Source organism: Lissotriton helveticus, chromosome 6, assembly GCF_964261635.1.
Source record: "Lissotriton helveticus chromosome 6, aLisHel1.1, whole genome shotgun sequence".
In the NCBI taxonomy this organism is placed as follows: domain Eukaryota; kingdom Metazoa; phylum Chordata; class Amphibia; order Caudata; family Salamandridae; genus Lissotriton; species Lissotriton helveticus.
The window spans coordinates 1,929,131,533-1,929,149,645 of NC_136067.1; the positions used below are offsets into that span (position 1 = coordinate 1,929,131,533).

Consider the following 18,113-nt stretch of genomic DNA (forward strand, 5'->3'; position numbering starts at 1 on the left):
ATTACAGCAGTTGCAGCAGACTGTGGGCCAGCTGAATTTTGCATTCAGGGTCATCCCTATGGCGCGCCCATTTTCCCGCTTAATTGCGCAGGCCATGAAGGGCCTACGAGACAAACACCATCGCACGAGGCTGTCAGTCGAGGTTCGCCAGGACATGCGGATATGGATTGCATTCCTGGAGGATTTCAATGGCAGAGTAGTGTGGGGTGCCCCCCCCATGACCTCGGCAGAGTTAGGACTATGGACCGACGCAGACGGTAGTGTGGGGTTCGGTGCCATACTTGGCAACAAGTGGGTGGCACAAAAGTGGCCCGAATAGTGGGAAGAAAGCGGTTTGACAGCAAACATTGGGTTTCTGGAACTTTTCCCAATATGGGTTGCTTTAAGGGTCTGGCCTGATCAATTGTCTAATCGATCCGTCGTTTTCTGGTCTGATAACATGACTGTCGTGGAATGCATCAATCAACAGGCAGCACGGTGTAAGTTGATACTCCGCCTTATGAAGGAGATTGTGCTAAGATGCATGAAGTTGAACGTGCAATTCAGGGCCAAACATGTTCCAGGGGTCTTGAATAACGCAGCTGACGCCCTTTCTCGCTTTAAGGTGCAGGTATTCAGGGAACACCTACCAGCTGCAGAGCCTTCACCAGCACACTTCCCAACATAACTTTGGCAGATTGGTGCCCCCAACTACAGGAACCTCGTGGCAGCCAGCCTAGCTCCCAGGACCAGGACAGGTTACGAAGGGGCGTTCAGGTCTAACTGTAATTTTCGGGGACAGGATTGGGAGGCCAAATGGGTTCAGGAGGCAAACTTTACTGGGTACATGGACACATTGCACAAGGAGGGGCGCACAGCTGTAACAGCTAGCAGACACAAGGCATCTGTTTCTTTCTTCGCACAGACAAAGGGGGCCAGGGATCCTACGAATAGCTTCTTGGTACGAAAGGCGATGAAGGGGTGGCGGCGCCTACAGGCAAACACCGCCGATGGCAGAAGGCCAATAGGTCTAGAACGGTGGCAGTGGTATTGGTTGCCCTGCCTGACACATGCAGCTCTTCGGGGAGGTACTCCTATTTAAAGATGCCTTTTCCCTGGCATTTTACGGGGCATTGCGGGTAAGTCAACTAGTGGCTAGTAACAAACTGGACAGGTTAGGTGGCTTGCAGTTGGTAGATACTACTATATGGGGCGACTCAATGTGGGTCACCATTCAGAAATCCAAAACTGATCAGTAGGCCCGGGGGGATAGTTTGGTGCTACACCAGGCGCCGAATAACCCGTGCTGCCCAGTGTCGCATGTGGAGGCATTCATCAGACAACGGGTGGGTGTCGCAATGGGAGCATTGTTAATACATCCGGATGGTACCCCTTTGACCAGGTTTCAGTTCCAAAGAGGGTTGGCAATGGCAATCGCCAAAGCGGGTTTGAACCCCAAGGAATTTGGGACACATTCTTTCCGGATAGGGGCGGCCACTGCGAGAGGTTTGCATGCCAACAGTGTGAAGAGGATTGGGAGATGGTCTTCCAATGCTTATAAGCGTTATGTGCGGCTGCACATGTTGTGAGGGTCAATTACACCCCCCCTGACACCTGCCTTGTTTATGTTTATCTTTCAGTTTCTTGGGCCTGTGACGCAGGACGGAAACTACTACAGGGTCACCAAATACAACCACCAACAACTCGGCAACGGCAGGAAGACAAGAGGAGGACACATGTAGTATTGGCTTTTGGTCATTCTTATGTGAAGGGTGCTAAACCATTTTTCCTTTCAGGAGGGTGTAGACGGAGGGCGGACAGCGGGGGTTTCAATGTTTCCTTTCATGGCAGAGGGGGGCTCTGCCTTGGCCAGCTTAGGGGCTTCATCTCCGACTTACTTGAAAGACACACCCCACCGCCCTCAGTGGTTATCCTGCACCTGGGGGGGAACGATTTGGCGACGCTGGGCAGAAGGGTCTTGTTGGAAGAGATTGTCTCAGCGCCGGGTTGGCTGGCGAAGTTGCTACTGGGTTGCACCATAGTGTGGTCACATTTGATACCTAGACTTCAGTGGAGGGGAGGAGAATCAGTTAGGGCGTTGAATCACTCGGTAAAGAGGGTCAAAAACAAGATCGAAAACTGTTCCGAACACCTCAACTCCAGAGTATCCCACATGGGTGCATTTGGGGAGATCAGTTCTACTTACGGGATGGGGTCCACTTGACAGAGGCAGGTAATGACCTATTAGTAAGGAACATACTGGCATGGTTAGAAGGTTTTGCAAGGTAGGTATGACCTTTCAGTGTAGGCATTTTGGGGGCGGGCAGATAGTCGGTCAACTATGCTGGCCTGTGGCGGTAAGGTCATAATCGGTGAGCAGCAATTTAAGGTCCTTAGGGGGCGGCACCATTATCGAATGGGGTTGCCCAGGGGGAGGGGCCACTGGTCTCTCCTAGAACTTTAGGGGCAGGATATCCGCTTGCTTTGAAGGGTGCGGGGGAGGGAGTCACGTTTTCCTCAGGCTGGTAGCCACCCCGCTCATACACTATGACGTCAGCAAATGGCGCGAGTGAAAGGGCCCTCCTTTTAGGTTAAATGGAGTTCACGGAGCGTACAAGGGTAACCAGGAGAGGGACGAACTCTCCCGGTAACCGGGCCCTTGTTGCGCATGCGCACTCAGGCATGAGGGCGTAGCTGGGGGAAGGATCTGACACCGGTTAACGACCTTACCGTAGGCCCAGAAATTATTAGAATGCAAAATTGATATGTAGGATGTTAGATTCGGTTTTTACACGCTGTATTAGACATTTGTTAAGGTTGGCCCTTCATACCTGTCTACCTTGCTGTAAATCTAATGTCTGAATTTTGCATTTAATAATTATGTAAATAATGTTTATTTTACTCACTTTTTATTTGTTTTCATATTTTAATAAATACGGCCGGGGGGTCGTGAGACCCCCTGCCTTCCAAAGAATTCTCTCGCCTGGCTAAATTACTACGTCGATTGTAAATGTTGTTTGCATGATGGGGAGGGGATGGTAGGTAGTCCCAGTCCATGCTCTCTTTGTAATAAGTACTTATTATTGTCTCTGCCTTCTTTTTTCATCACAGTTTCCAGGACTAGAAATTTAAGTTGTGAGATATGATGTTTCAGTTTGTTGAAATGTGATGCGACAGAAGATTTTTCATCCTTTGTCCTGATATTAGATTTGTGCTCGTTAATCCGGGTTTTAATCTTCCTTTCCGTTTTACCGACATAAACTTTTCCACATGGACATTTCAAATGATATATAAGATTGGCAGAGTCACAAAACCGCCACGGGAAACCGCTGACAACCCGCCACCGAGAACAGACCTAACGGTGAACAACGCGTAATCGTTTGGCGCTTCACAAGTAAGTTTGAGAACATCGGCTAAACCGAGACGCTGCGCCCCTGTTTTAGTTTTATGAATCCTACTTTTAAACTCCGTTACGTTTTGGTTTTCAGCTTAACACGTTGCTGAGATTTCATCCAATATACGTGAGTTCACGTTACCTTTTTTCTTTCGTTTTTTCACCTACACCAAAACTATGGGAACAAAACTCTGTATTCACAAGCTGAAATCACGAAAACACTGGGTGCGAATAGACACAATACAGATGCATGTTTTAGTAAAAGTGATGCTATTTGAATATATGTTTACAAATGTACAAAGATGCTATATCCTTTATATTTTAGACAAGCTCCTGGAAGAAGGGCAAAAGGGCCCGAAATGCATCGGAGCAGGAGTACAGAGGAATGTGTATAGTTATGAACTATATGAATATTATGAAAATGTATGAAATTTATGAAACGGAATGATTTATAATTCCCACAAAGGAGAATTCAAAAAGAAATTAATTAAAAGGTTATAATAAATTGAAAGTCTTTTCTTGGAGAATCTAATAGTGGAGTCTTTATTCCAAAGAACCAAAGGAGTGCCTTAATAAGGGATGCCTCCAATGCATGGAAGCACATATTGAGCACGTGTTAAAGGACACATTAATTTACGGAGTGATAAAGGGATTTACCCAGAATCGCAGGATGTTGAGCCTACACCGACACTGGAACCTGGTGCTTCAGTTCCGAAGTCAATAGCTCTGGTTATTACGCCTCATCCTCTCCCTACTTTCATGGTAAGTAGCTGGTTCTGTTTTAGGCAGCGCTAACAGGAGAAATTCAAGCTGCCTCCTGACGAGAGTCCCGGCACTTATTTTTTTCCCCACAAATGTAACCACTGATGCAAAGGCACAATCAATCAGAAACACTGGGATTTCGAAGGGTGCAATGATGCTAAATCTGCAACGGCGCCGGAATATTTCTCTTCGCTGACACGCACAGTGGGCCTGTCTCTGTATTTCTTATACTGTACTCGTGTCAGACATCTTGATTAAAAAAAAACAGATGGCAGAGAGAAAGCAGCTGGTACAGATGTGTAATACAAACCGCAGGAAATCAGCACCAACTGCCCCCCTGCTGCAGTCGAAGAAGCCATCCATGGAGCTGCTTCCGAACACCGTCCCTGCTCATCAGTGTGCGTGAACAGAGCCCAGGGAGGGTGTGCACGTGTACAGGCAGCACGCGCAGATCAGGCAACGCACGTTTACAGTACGTAAAGTGGTGAACTCCAGTCCTTCCACATTAGGCGCGCAGGAGGCACTGAACATTCTTAATGCGCAGCATCTGGATACAGGAAACACAACCAGACACCATGCAGTTAGTAACGCGGGGGAGGGGCTCGAGCTAGTAGGATGTGACGCAGATGATGACTGTCGTCAGAGTGAGCAAGGTCAGGCCGTGCCGCCACGAAGAGATGCCACGACATCATTACTGGACCACAATGACATCTGTAGTCATGACTTGTGCAATGCCTCACAGCGTCACGATCCTTAAGCACCTCTAATTTAATCTGAGTAAAGCGTCTCAGCTCACACAGAGCTCAAGGAAGAGCCATGATTCGACGTTCATTTCCCTTTCTGCTCTTATAGCTGTCCAGGGCAGTGTACTCGTGGTTTCACGGCGAAATACAACTGCTGTGAATTCGCCACTCTTTAAGAGTTTTGATTAGTTTTGTGTTTGTGTGTAAGTCCCGCAAAGGGAGCAATGAATGGGACGTCAAGGTTGACTCAAGGTCATCTGTCCATTACAACTCCTGGTAGTAAGGACAGATAGATTCCATCAAGAACAACGTGTGTAGTCTTGATTCAGAAACACGTTAAACATGCTTCTTAGCATGTTTAAACACATTTTGGCCTGACTGGAATAAAATTAATTTCTTTATTAATTCCAGGGTCACAGATTTAGTAGGTAACAATAATTTTAACCATGGTAACTAGTGATGACAGTGCTCAGTTAATGCCAGAATCAATGAGTCCAAGAGACTTTAAACTACTAATAGGAGGGAAAGATTCGCTCACAAGAAGACATCAGCGCACAAATAGGCCAAAGTGAGAAGAGATGGAGGACGAGCAGTGGGGCTGCTTGTACCACCCATTGCCCTGCAGGCGCTTCCAGTGACAGTATTAACACAAATACTAACCATCACACTCCTGCAAGTGCGAAAATTCAGACTATTCCAGGTCCTCAAAGCCATAAGAATGGATAGTACTAATTCTTAATGTATTTTGAATTAATCAACAACTGTTGTTCGCTCATTTTGAAATAGGACAAACAGAGCCACCATGTGGCAAACTGTCAAAGTGCTGCCCTTAAAAATTAAGTGCCGGTGATAAGCACCGGAAAACACTGGCTCAAATTAAGCACTAGGAAATGTGCTTCCTTGTGACCAAATAGCAGAAGTGTGAATTAGTCGGTGCCTCTCAACTTGCTTTCCTAGAAGATTCCTGCTCCGTTCAGTTAGTTCACCTTTACCATATCTGCACGTTTGTGGTTTTGACCCTTCCTTTCATGTTAACTGTCTTTAAGTTGAGTGACCTCTCTGTTGTCCCTTTACCATATTTTTGCCTCTCGCCAACTACCCAGTTGTCTCCTTTCCGACAGAACTCGAAGTGGGTCTCCTAGTACTCTCCAGAGGCCTTATTTATGAAAAATGTTGCATCGCTGTGTGAAAACAGCAATGTCACACTTTTCAGTGTGCCCTCTTTGCAACACCATGGATGCCCTGTATTTACTGTACGGTGCTCCATGTCAGAAGGATTTACAGATACGTCAGTATTCCTGATGTAACTGTAGGCACAAAAGAGGCACATTGCTGGTGTTTGTCTGAAAACAAATGCACCTCTAGCAATGTGTCCAATCAAATGGGGCAAGCCGGATGTTAAAGGGCCTGCATCAGTCTTACGCCTACTGTGAGGCAGACGTAAGGATTTGACACAGTGGCGTCCTAGAAGTGGCGCAGTGAACTCTCACAGATTTCACTGCACCACTTCTACAAGCCTTTTTTGCGGGGGAAGTGGCACGGAGTCTGATGGTAAGGAATCTACCTCTGGAGTCTGGAAATCCCACTAGCAGTATCGCCGGGGTATAGAGCGGAACCGACCCCACATAACGGCAGGCCCCTTTCCAGCATCTTAGTGCCACACGCAACAGCTGAGGTCAGGCATTCTGGGCTAGTTTGACTCTCAGCAATATGATCAGGAATGTCCCCTCTCAACGGGCTGTCCTAAAATCTCCCAGCTCTGCAATATATAGCCCGCCAACCAGCAACTGACCCACTGAGATTGCACCACGAAATAATAACACTCAAATTCTGGGACTCCAAGACCCCCTGGTTGTCAGTCGCTGAATCACGCACATGGACACTCAAGTATGCTGGCTGTCCCAGATCAACTCCTGGAGCAAGCCATTAATGGCCTTAAACCATACCCCGCCCAGATAGGGAGATTTGCACAGTAGTAAAGGACTCTGGGTAGCATGACCATTTTGGTCAAGGCCACGCGAGCCATGATGGGGAGTTTAAGTGTCCTCCGGAACGCTATAATGTCACGAACAAAACAGCGCGAGTGCTCTCCCAAGGTTACCCTCTCTGATATCATTATCAGTATGCTTAATCCTCACCCCCACAAATTTAAAGGTTCGTGGTTCCTACAAGAGTCCAGTGGTTCGCACCGCCTCCATGGGCTCCACCAGTTCAGGAGACACGGTGGAAAGCGTACAACTTCTGCCAGTTCGTTTGTAGACTAGAGACTTGCCCAAAAACCTCAGGAGAGCCACAGTCCTCGGGATACCCTCCCTTGTGTCCCTCAGAAAAAGGAGCATGTCATCAGGTCCTGAAGGGGCCCAGGGTGACGCACCCCCTCTGTTTCCAGTTGGCTGATGGTCCCCTCTTGCAGGGTCAATTCCTCTTGCAGCCATTGACTCCCCCCACCGATTGACTGAGACAGTGCCCCCTTGACAACCGCCTTAAAGACACCACATTCAATATTAGCATGGGAGGCTGTATGTGCGTTGTTGGCAAAATAATTGTCAATCACCTCAGCCAAGGTGTCTCTGAAGGCAGGTTCAAACAAATGAGTGGTGTTTTGTCTCTCCTAGCACAGCTCAATCTGGAGGGGTTTATGGTCGGTCAGCGTGCGCCCGAGATATTCAGCTCGCCCAACCTGAACCACAAGTCCTGCCGTGCACTGCACCAAGTCCAGTCGCACATGCACGTCATGCACGGGGGCTAAAAGTGTAGTGTAGTTCCTATAGTCCCAATAGGCTCTGCGCATTGGAATAATATCTTCAGTAGTGTAGACGTAGGACTGAGGTTATCTAGGTCTCTACTGACTATATTAGACTTAAGTGTTTGCCAGCTAGCTCAGAGTTCACTAGAAACTTTCTCGAATAAGCGAGAAGGAGTTTAACCTCCCTGGATAGACAAGAAGGGATTTAGTTTCTGACAACCATAAAACATGACAACTTTGCTCTCCCTGAATAAGAGTATATCTCTAGAGTTGTGTGAAAACAAAAGACAGCTATTTCACTCAGTCAATAAGTGCGTACTTAGTTTCACCAGATTGCAGAGAAAAAGAGAGACGGGCGTTTTCAATAAAAGGTGTTATTATTTGAGCAGTCTCTTTCCTCATACAAGAGAAATGAATTGCTACAATTGCAATACTTATAGTAAAGTAAAGTGCATACAGTAAAAGCAGGAGTATGAAATAATACTGTAAAAGCATTGATATGGTTTCTTAGCCATATGATACTTTAAAATGGATAAAATAGATACATACATATATACATTGACTAATCGTACTCAACTGGTGCTTCTAACTACGCCTACCCCGGTGTACCTGACCTAAGCCTAATACGTGGGAAGGAGTAAGTAAGTAGCAGTTTAAGTTAAGTTTGTTTTGCCAAGAATCTGACTCAAGAATTCTCTGTAAGGGTTTAGTCAGTTCAGTACCTGGATATTAGAAGGCAGGAGGGCTGGTATCTCTCTCTCAGGACTTGATAACCCAGTCACCCGCAAGGGTAAGCTGGAAACGCCGGAGGCTGGATTTCTCGGCAGGAGAAAAGACAGCGTCTTTCTCAGCGCGTCAAAAGGGAGGGGCAGCGTCCGTGGGCTCTCGCATCAGCTGGGCTCTTCGGAAGTAGATAGCTGCTCTGCTCCAGGATTACCACCGTGTGTTTGCTTAAGGCAGCGTTGGTATATTTATACCTGAAAGGTGCCGGGTTTGACGTAAGGATGAACATAAGATGTCAATAAAGATGTCACTAAGAACTGGTCGTTCTTACAGTGCTTTACAGGAGTTCTCGGACGAAATCAAAACAATAGCAGCGGGGATTTCCCAGGTTGCTGGAGGCTTGGATTTGTTTAAGAACTCGGTGTGCTTTCTAGGGGGCTGGAGGAGTAGGCTTGCTTAATATGTGACAGCATGCGCTATGACTGAATTATGAAAAGGGTTTCTAAGCCGTTGTAGGGATATTATTGATTTATAACCAGACAAAGGCAAAGATTAGGAATATTGATTCAGGTACCTAGATAAACACACTACAAAAGGAGTAGTCCCTTCTACCCGAGTTGAGGTCTTACCACATGTCTCGAAGAGGCCAATGCTCCTGCTATACTCAGATACTCTGTGCTAGTTTCATATCAGAAGATTCCGCAAGGGGTGGGTTTCAGGTCCACCACAGCATTGTAGTCACATCCACCCAGGAGCATCAGGGCACATGGATCCCATGAAAGGACCTTGGAGAGCATCGTATGGTACTGCGCCTGACCCGCATTCGGGGTGTATAGAATATCCACCAATATCCAGAGCCCATTAAGCCTCCCCAACACAATCGCATAGCAGCCCTCCCTGTCAATGTAAGTCTTTTTTGCCATCAGGAGGATTCCCGACCTAATCCAGACCAGTATATCTCTGGAAAAAGCTGAATACCCTCTCGCAAAAACCTGCCCTCTCCATCATTGTTATAGAGTAATCGTCTCAGCATTCGTTAAATGGGTCTCCTGAAGGAGGGTCACGTCAACATTCCTCAACTTCAGGAAAGAGAGGACTTGATATTATTAGCTAATGGTCCCCATCCCCCTGAAATTCCATGTGAGAAAAATATAGTGTATCTTCATGCAGGAGGTAGAAATGTAAACCCTCCATGCCACCCCAGACAGGAGACACAGCCACAGCCATTCGCACACACTGAGCAAACAACAATCAAACTTTCCCAAACTCCCCCCATCCTGGTCAGTGGAGACATGGCTATCAGTCTATTGTAAGGAGGTTTCTAGAATGGGAAGGGTGCCACTATATCCTTGCTAGTATGGCACTCCACCACCAACTTCTCCATGTAAGTATAGCAGAACTTCAGTTGCGGCTGGGGCTGGTCTAACTCAATAACATATGGGAAGGTTCTCCTTTTGTTTGTCTAGGAGGCACCAGCAAACATCAGCCCACCAGGAGCAGCAAACTCATGCCAGAAGCCCCAAACCCAGCACACAGTCTGCTAATAGAACAACACACCCATGTGAGGTATCCCCCCCACTAATGGTCATCAGCCATCCTAGGGGTGAACAGGGACCCTCAGCCAGCTTTGCCAAAATATCAGACTCTATATGTTCAGAGGAGACCGTAGTGCTGACCTGAGGTCACCTCTGAAATGGTCCCAGGGAAGAGGCTGCATCTGGCGCTGCTAGTTGCACTCTCTTGGCTCGCTTCCGATTCCATCAGGAGCATCAATTAACAGTCCAGGGTCACCGGTGGTGGCGCTTCAACCATGGTGACCCCTCGCATCACCTGCCATCAAATCCAGCGTTGTGGGTTTCCAGCCTGTCCCATGCCATTGTTGGGTCATTAAAAAACAGTGCTTTGCCATTCACTATGACCGTAAGGATTAAAAGCATGTACCGAATGTCGGTCTCCCTCATCTCCTTTTCAACAACAAGGAGCAAAGTGCATCACTGTTGTACCTGCATAGTGTAATCTGTTCTGGGAAGATGCCTGCCTCATTCTGTAATTCTGCACCTCTCGGGCTTTCTGAAATATGAAGTCCCTGTACTGGTAGTTTAGCAGACAGGACACTACAGGGTGTGATGGGGCCCCAGGTGTCCACTGCCGTGCTGGGACTGTCCACCCCCTCCAGGGCAAAGAACGGTGACAGACCCTTTGGTGCCACTATTGTCACCAGCCAGTTTTCCAGGAAAGTCACTATGTCTGCCCCTTCCGTTCTTTCAGGAAGTCCCACTATCTGCCGATTGTTGTGGTGGATGCGGCCCCCCGTATCCTCCACCCGATGGTCAAGCAGGGCCACACGCCTCAGCAGATCCATCACTTTGGCCTGCAATACCTTAACTGTGGAGTCCCCTTACTGCAAGGCCTCAGGAGCATCACGTTTTGCTCTGTCTGCTATTTTACAGCGGTCATCCCTGAGCACACCCAGGTTGACGGATACCTTATTGGTTCTGACCTCCAGCACCTTCCGGAGGCATTCACAGCATTCAGGATCAAGTCTAATTTGTCTGGGGTGTCTGGGTTCTGGTGAGACTTCTCACACTGCGCCACACCGGAATGCCCCGACCTATCACCCAGTGAGGTGTCTCTTCCTCCCTTAGCGTGCCCCAAGACGGTCACTCTACAGCGATTCCCAACTGCACCTGGGAGCAACGATTGGCAGTCCTAAGTTCTCACAGGGAAGTAGATTAAACAAACGTTTTGCAGGCCCCCAGGGTCCAGAGGTAAGAGGCTGTTTCCTAAGTGAACTGTCTCCTTCAGCCCCCTTCTGTCAGTAATGGGGGTCTCCCCAACCCAGTGAGGTCATCAGCACTTCCCTGCAATAGCTGAGCCCACTCCACCGGGGGGGACACCAGGCTCACAGACCACAGACAGTCTCCAATGGCCTCACTACCTCTCCTCCTATCTAAGGAGGCAGTCACTCTCTCCAGTAAGTTGCAGCAGAGTTCCGTTTACTCTGGGAGCAGCAGAGAGCCCCCACTTAAGCGATCGCTACCAGTCAGGCCATTTGTCATCCACAAGCTGGCGTTAGGCCCAGCTCTCCCCATTCAGTGTAGCACCACGTCTTAAGCCAGCAGTTGATCCAGGCCGGCCCGCAATACCTCAGAGCACTCAGTCTCTAGTTGCTTCCCGTGACCTTCGCAGCAGCATTCAGCTGGGCCCAGTCTGGTCGTCCATCCACCGGAGGCTCCCCCACAGGGCCGCCACTGCCGGTAGACCCAGCCACATCTGGCTGCCACTCTCTCCCCCACTGCTGAGAAAGGAGCCCGGCACTGGCAGGGACCACTCCGGCACAGCGCTGGCTCCCCTGAAGCATTTCCCATGGCCAGCAAAAAAGCGACACACACTCACATACACACACACACACACACACACACAGGCATCCGTCCGAACTCCTATGACTGCTACCACGGTAGCCCTCCAATACTTCGATCTCGCACTAGCGGCCACAGTCAGGCCCTTGGTGCTGCCAGGCCCACTATCTTGGGGCCGGTATCTCTCGCCTCTGTCACCACCGCCAGCACCAGCAGCCGGTCCCACAGCTTGCTCCTCTGTGCCCTGCTTCAGTCCAGAGGTCAGACGGATGTTATTCAGGCATGGATCCAGCCCCGTATTCGGCAGTATGGATAGAGATAGTCGGCGCAGAGCTCAAAAGTAAGCAGCCATCCTGTGTTCCACTCGGCTAAGCCCCCCTCAGATCGATTTAACTTGAAAATCCTTGCCTACTTTTCATAAATGTCTACGCTCCTAATGTGGATGCCCAAGGCTTTTTCGCTAACATCTCAACTCACATTACTGGCATGCCAATGTAATCTATCATATTTGGGGGTGACTACAATCTCACACTACAACCCGAGTCAGACACCACTGGTACTAGACACACCACTAAGCCCTGCTCCACAAGGGAACTTCAGACATTACTACACAGACATCTTCTGGCGGATGCCTGGCGGCACCGGCACTCATCTGCTCAGGGATATTCATTTTACTCGGCACCGCATGGTAGCTAATCCCGTATAGACCGATGGTACGTTAACCCTGACTTACTGCTCAACATACAGGAGTTGGATCATCAGCTGCGCACTCTATCGGATCACTCGCCGGTGCTACTGTCGCTTGCCCTGCCCACTGTCGTGCGTCCATCTGCGTCTTGGAGCTTTCCAGCCAAAGCGTTACTAGACACCATTTTCAGGAGTGAAATGCAGGACTCTATTGTACAATACTTTCAGATAAATACTGGCTCTATGCCTCGCTACCCTACCTTGTGGGAGGCCTTTAAGGTGTACATCAGGGGCATCTGAATTGCTAAGCAAGCTGGGGTGATTTGCACAATTCTTTCACACAGCATTAAGCAAACTTGGTTTCCCTCAAAATTTCCGGTGCTTGGTCCGCCTTCTATACACTAACCCAATCATTTGAAGGTCTTACTGAGGATGCACAGGCAGTTGAAGCTGGTGGAGGCGCCGGCGTTGATCTGACGGTTCATGGAGAGGGAGGAGTCGAGAATGATGCCAAGGTTTTGTGCATCGTCTGTAGGTGTGGGTGGGTTCCCGAGGGCGGTGAGCCACCAGGTGTTGTCCCAGGCGGAGGTGCAGGGTCTGAGGATGAGAACCTCGGTCTTCTCATCGTTGAGCTTCAGGCAGCTGTCTTTCATCCAGGCGCTACGTTTTTCATTCCTTCCAGGAAGCTGAGTCTCGTGTCTTTGTGATTTTTCGTGAGTGAGAGGATGAGCTGGGTGTCGTCGGCGTAGGATACGATGCTGAGTCCGTGCTTTCTGGCGATGGCTGCGAGGGGGGCCATGTAGATGTTGAAGAGTGTGGGGTTGAGCAATGATCCTTGGGGTACTCCGCAGTTGATATCGGTGGGTTTGGAGAGGAAGGGAGGCAGTCTGATTCTCTGGGTTCTGCTGGAGTAGAAGGATGGGATCCAGTCGAGGGCGGTTCCTTGTATCCCCACGTCGTGAAGTCTGGCTGCGAGAGTACGGTGACAGACGGTGTCGAAGGCCGCTGAGAGGTCTAGACGGATAAGAGCTGTGGTGTGACCATGGTCGAGTAGTAAGCGGATGTCGTCTGTATGGTCGGCCGTGGGCTTCTTTAGGAGGGGTTTACCCTTTGCCAGCTTCCAGACATCTGGGAAGATGCCGGACCGGAAGGAGGTTTTGATGGTTCGTTGTAATTCGGGTGCGACAGGGGCGGCTGCTCTGTGGAATATGTACAGTGGACAGGGGTCTGGAGGGGCTCCTGAGTAGGTTTTCTTCATGGTAGTGGAGATGTGTTCTGCGGTGGCGGGAGCCCAGGTCATGAAGGTCGGCTTGTTGGTGGCGTGGGGGGGTGGTGGTGTCCGGCGTCTGTTTGCTGAAGTTGTCGTAGAGGGCCTTGATCTTCAGCTGGGAGTAGAAGCTGAGTTTGTCGCAGAGTTCCTGGGAAGGTGTGACGTCCTTGGCTTCGCAGGGGGTTTTTGCGTACTGCTGTATTATGTTGAACAGTTCCTTGGCGTTGGTTCCATTAGTCTGGACTTTGTCTCTTATGAAGTTCCGTTTGGTGTCTCTTAGGGCCTGGTGGTATTTCTTCAGGGCGTCCCTGTGGTTGTTACGTGCTTCCGTAGTTTTCTGGTTTCGCCAGGTTTTCTCTAGTCATCTGCAGGAGCATCTCGCTTGTAGTTCTGTGGTGAACCAGGCGGCCTTCAGGGTGCGTTGTTTGGCGGGGGGCGGACAGGTGTGAGCTTGTCGGCGCAGCAGGAGATCAGTCGGTGCAGTTCCAAGGCCTTGGCATTGTTGTCGGTCATGGTGTTGGGTGGGTCTTGGAGGAGGGTGGTGTTGAGGTGTTCTTCGGTGACCTTTCTCCAGTTCCTTCGTGGTGGGTGCTGGGGGGGGCTTGGGTGCGGTGGTGGTCTGTCCAGAGGGACTGGGTGGTGTGGCTAAGCGGATGTTGGTTCCTCCTGCGAAGATGGGGGTCGAGGGTGTGTCCCGCTTTGTGGGTGAGAATGTTGATTAGCTGCTTCAGTCTAAGGTTGTCGAGGTTGTCAAGGAGAGTAATAGAGTCGGGTCGTTGCTGTTGTCGAGGTGGAAGTTCAGGTCCCCGAGTAGAATGTAGTCCGTGGAGGTGATGGCATGGGGTTCGGCAAGCTTGGCGATGGCGGTTGCGGACTGGGAGCGAGGTCCCAGCAGTCTGTTGATGAGGGTGCCGCGTAGCATGGTCCTGGGGCTGGGCTGGATCTTGAAGTGGAGGTGTTCTGTGTGGGAGTGGGGTTGCTCATGCTGAATGTGGAGAGTTGGAGGGGGGTCTTGTGTGCGATGGCGAGTTCTCCTCCTGGGCAGTGGGGCCGGTTCTTTCTCTGGCTCTTGTAGCCATCGGGGATGGCAGTGGCAATGTCGGGGCCAGAGGTGGAGTTGGTCCAGGTTTCGGTGAAGAAAGTGACTTTCGGCGACAGGGTGTCAATCAGGCCCCAGATCTCTATGGCGTGTCGTTGAAGGGAGCGCACATTGAAGAGAACGCAGGTCAGGGTTTCGGTGCTGGGTACGTCATGCGGGCCTTCGGTGGTAATGGTGATTGTGTCAATTGTGAAGGATCTGTGGCAGAGTCTGCAAGAGAACGTTCCGTGGGTGGTGTTAGGCGAGGATCTTTCGCAGTCGGTGAGTCTTCCGGGGTTGAGTGCGTGGAGTGCGGTGGAGTTGTATCAGGGGGGGCCCGGAGATCCAGGGTTCCTGGTGCTGGCGTGGTTGGGTCGCGGACGGGCGCAGACGGGCTTACCACGCAGCAGTCGCCATTATGTAGGGGAGGGGGGCAGACCAGGGTAGGGAGGCGGAAGCAAGGCTGTGTGGGGGGCGGGGCCGCAGGGGCAGCAGCGGCAGGAAGTGGTGATCATGGGCTACAGCGGGGTAGGGGAGACACAAAATAATACAAAGCAACAATCAGCCACTCAGAATAAACAAGGGCACAATCTGCACACTAGAAACAGAGGAAAACAGAGAAAATTGAGAAATGCAGATAAATGAGGAATGGGGAACGAACGTCAGGCAAGAGAACAACTGAGGCGCTGGGGCTGGCTGCCGGCGCGAACCCTGCTCGTTGGAAGGGCTCTGAACCGGGGCGGAGCGGCAGTGAAGTGGCACTGCTGGGGAGAGTGCTGGCCTGGCCAAGAGGTCAAGATGTGGGCCTACTGTTATGAGCAGACACGCCTAGTGTCAAATAATTATAAGCACAAACTATTGCACTTTAAGTACTTACACAGAATCTATGTCACCCCTGTGTTGCTTGCAAAGATGGACTGTGTGAAGCCGGATTGCTGTCAGAGATGTGCAATGGCGCATGCTGACTTCATTCACTTGGCATGGAATTGCCCTGCGGTGCTGGCCTATTGGGAGGGGGTGCTTGGGCATCTTGAGCAAATGGTTGAGATTGAGGTCCCGCATACACCCTTGCTGGCCCTGCTAGGGTATGTACTCGAGTTGAGTCCAGGGATAAGGCGTTGCACTGCAATTGCACAAATGCTGGCTAAAATACAGGTCTCTTTGAACTCGGGTGGAACCGCACCGCCTCCAGTGGGGACCTGGCTCAGAGATATGATGTATTGCGACACGACTATCCGCTTGCCTTCCACCCTAAAAACATTTGGCAGCCACTTCGTTCCTACTTGCTACTGCACCCGGAGCTCACTGACTGAAATGCATCAAATGATGATGTGATTGTTGGACTAGCCGACTTGTCCTGCGGATCGGGATAACCAAAATATTTCTGTTACATGAGCCTGTGTTGTTGTTTCATAGTTAATGAAAACTGATATATTGCTGCTATGCATGGCTAATTTTTGTCTTTATCTGTCAATGATTGGTTCATGTAATCCACATTGCATGTACAGTGTATTTTTTGTACGACTCCTTGATAAAAAAGGAATAAAACAAAGTTTAAAAAAAACAAAAAAAACTTAAGGATCCTTAAAATCATTTACTGTGATAGCAAGGTCCTGCAAATGTATTGAATGCTTCCAAGTGATTTACTTTGGAACATTTTCATACGTATGGCCTTCATTACCCTAATTCCATTGGGATACAGGGTGCCCCATTTTTTTTCTGACACACATTAATTAAATTATAATTGTGTTAGAGAGTCCCAATTATTGTACACCTTTTGGTTTTCCTTTTATCCAGGTGGCACTTTTGGGAGGCCATAGGTGAGTAATCTTTACAGATAAATGTTTAACTGAAGTCTCCACGCTTAACTATTAGAGGTAGTAATCTTGCTAATTACATATGTGGCCCCTGTAGATTACGAGTCTCATTGGAAATGGGCTAATAATAATGATTACATGTCACTGCATTATCAATCCATAAATCTTATTCCATGGCATTCTTTTAACCACCATTCTCTTAATCGTCCACCATAAGAAATGTGTTACAGGTCTTTGAAAAATGAATTTCCTGGATCTATTCAAGAGCTTCCAGCCACCGTCCCTCATTTCTCACTCACAGACTTTCCTGCATTAATAATATTATTAAATTGCTCCCTTTTAAACATATAAACACTCAACATTTACATCTATTATGAACATCAATGCTGTTAACTGAAATTATTGTGATACAAACCATCCATTATCAACTCATCATCTACCATGTACTGGATTACTATTAGAAAATGCTCAAGTCAATGTATTTGGGGATTTATTGCTCCTCCTCAACCCATGCTTTACACACTCCCTCCATCCCACACCCTGCTTCAGGCCAAGGTCAACTGCACTTGCAGTTGAAGGCTGGGTGAATGCTTCAGCTTTATTCACCTGCAAAAAAGATGATATAGAGGTGGGTATAACACATACCTAAATGCATTTGGTTATCACATACTATACATTTTATTTGTATTTATTTATTCAGAGTTTTTTCCAACAATAGTCAAACATTTTTTTTCGCTGTCAACCCTTAGGTCAAACCTCCTTTAAAAAAGCAATTTCTACAGGAAAGCATGTGATTCTTTGACTACTGCAAGTATTTTATGGTCTCCATGTCAAAGGACTTTTAGCTTAGATTGTTTAATGATCTTTGCTTGAATGCCAAGAATTATAACTCTCATATATTTAAAGTTTTGTGCTGTTTTAAATGAAAGATCTGAAACAAATATAAATGTAAAGCCATTAGGGGAGCTAATTGACTTAGAGTTATATGCCTTTCCTAGAACTATTTTTTTTTACTCAAATATCCACATAATACATTCAAATAATACAAGTTTGTCCATCTGGGTGGAACAAATGTTAAATCTTTCTAGGCCCCAGTTGGGTATGGGAGAACTGCCCCTATAATTAACTGTGCTAATAAGAACTTTATTAATGTGTTTCCTTTTGTTCCCTCTGATACCCCAACATGCACCAAATTTGATCCTCTTGAGCCACTCTCTGGGTATTCACTTTGTTCTCTGAAGACTACTAAGAAGTATGCCAGTTGTGTTTACTCTTTGCTGACAGCTGCTCTCTAGAGCCTCTACCTTTGTTTTAATTACCATTACAGGGTCAAAAAAGCTTTCCATACTTTCATCTATATTATCTAGTTTGCTTCTAATTTCCCTCCTTTCTCGCCCGTGTCTTCCTCACTGCAATTGATATTCTGTACTGATATATGAACCTACCATAACATACTAAAGCTATTGTCCCAACTCTGTATTTCTTTTTTCAAACTATTTATCAACTTTTAATATTAGTTTTTTGGTATGCATGTTATAATTCTTGTCACTCTTGT

General features: G+C 48.3%; 1 protein-coding gene across 5 annotated transcripts in view; it reads left to right on the forward strand.

Moving 5' to 3' along the window:
• LOC144763893 (uncharacterized) overlaps positions 1 to 18,113 on the forward strand; it is a 261,943-nt gene that overhangs the window by 196,623 nt on the left and 47,207 nt on the right. Inside the window, exon 5 of one of the 5 annotated variants that reach the window (XM_078649909.1) lies at positions 3,699 to 3,900. The exons of the other annotated variants lie outside the window; for them this stretch is intronic. Coding sequence (XP_078506035.1) covers positions 3,699 to 3,802 — 104 coding nt within the window. The 3' untranslated portion in view covers positions 3,803 to 3,900. Of the gene's footprint in view, positions 1 to 3,698; positions 3,901 to 18,113 lie in introns of those variants that run through there. 5 annotated transcript variants of the gene reach the window in all.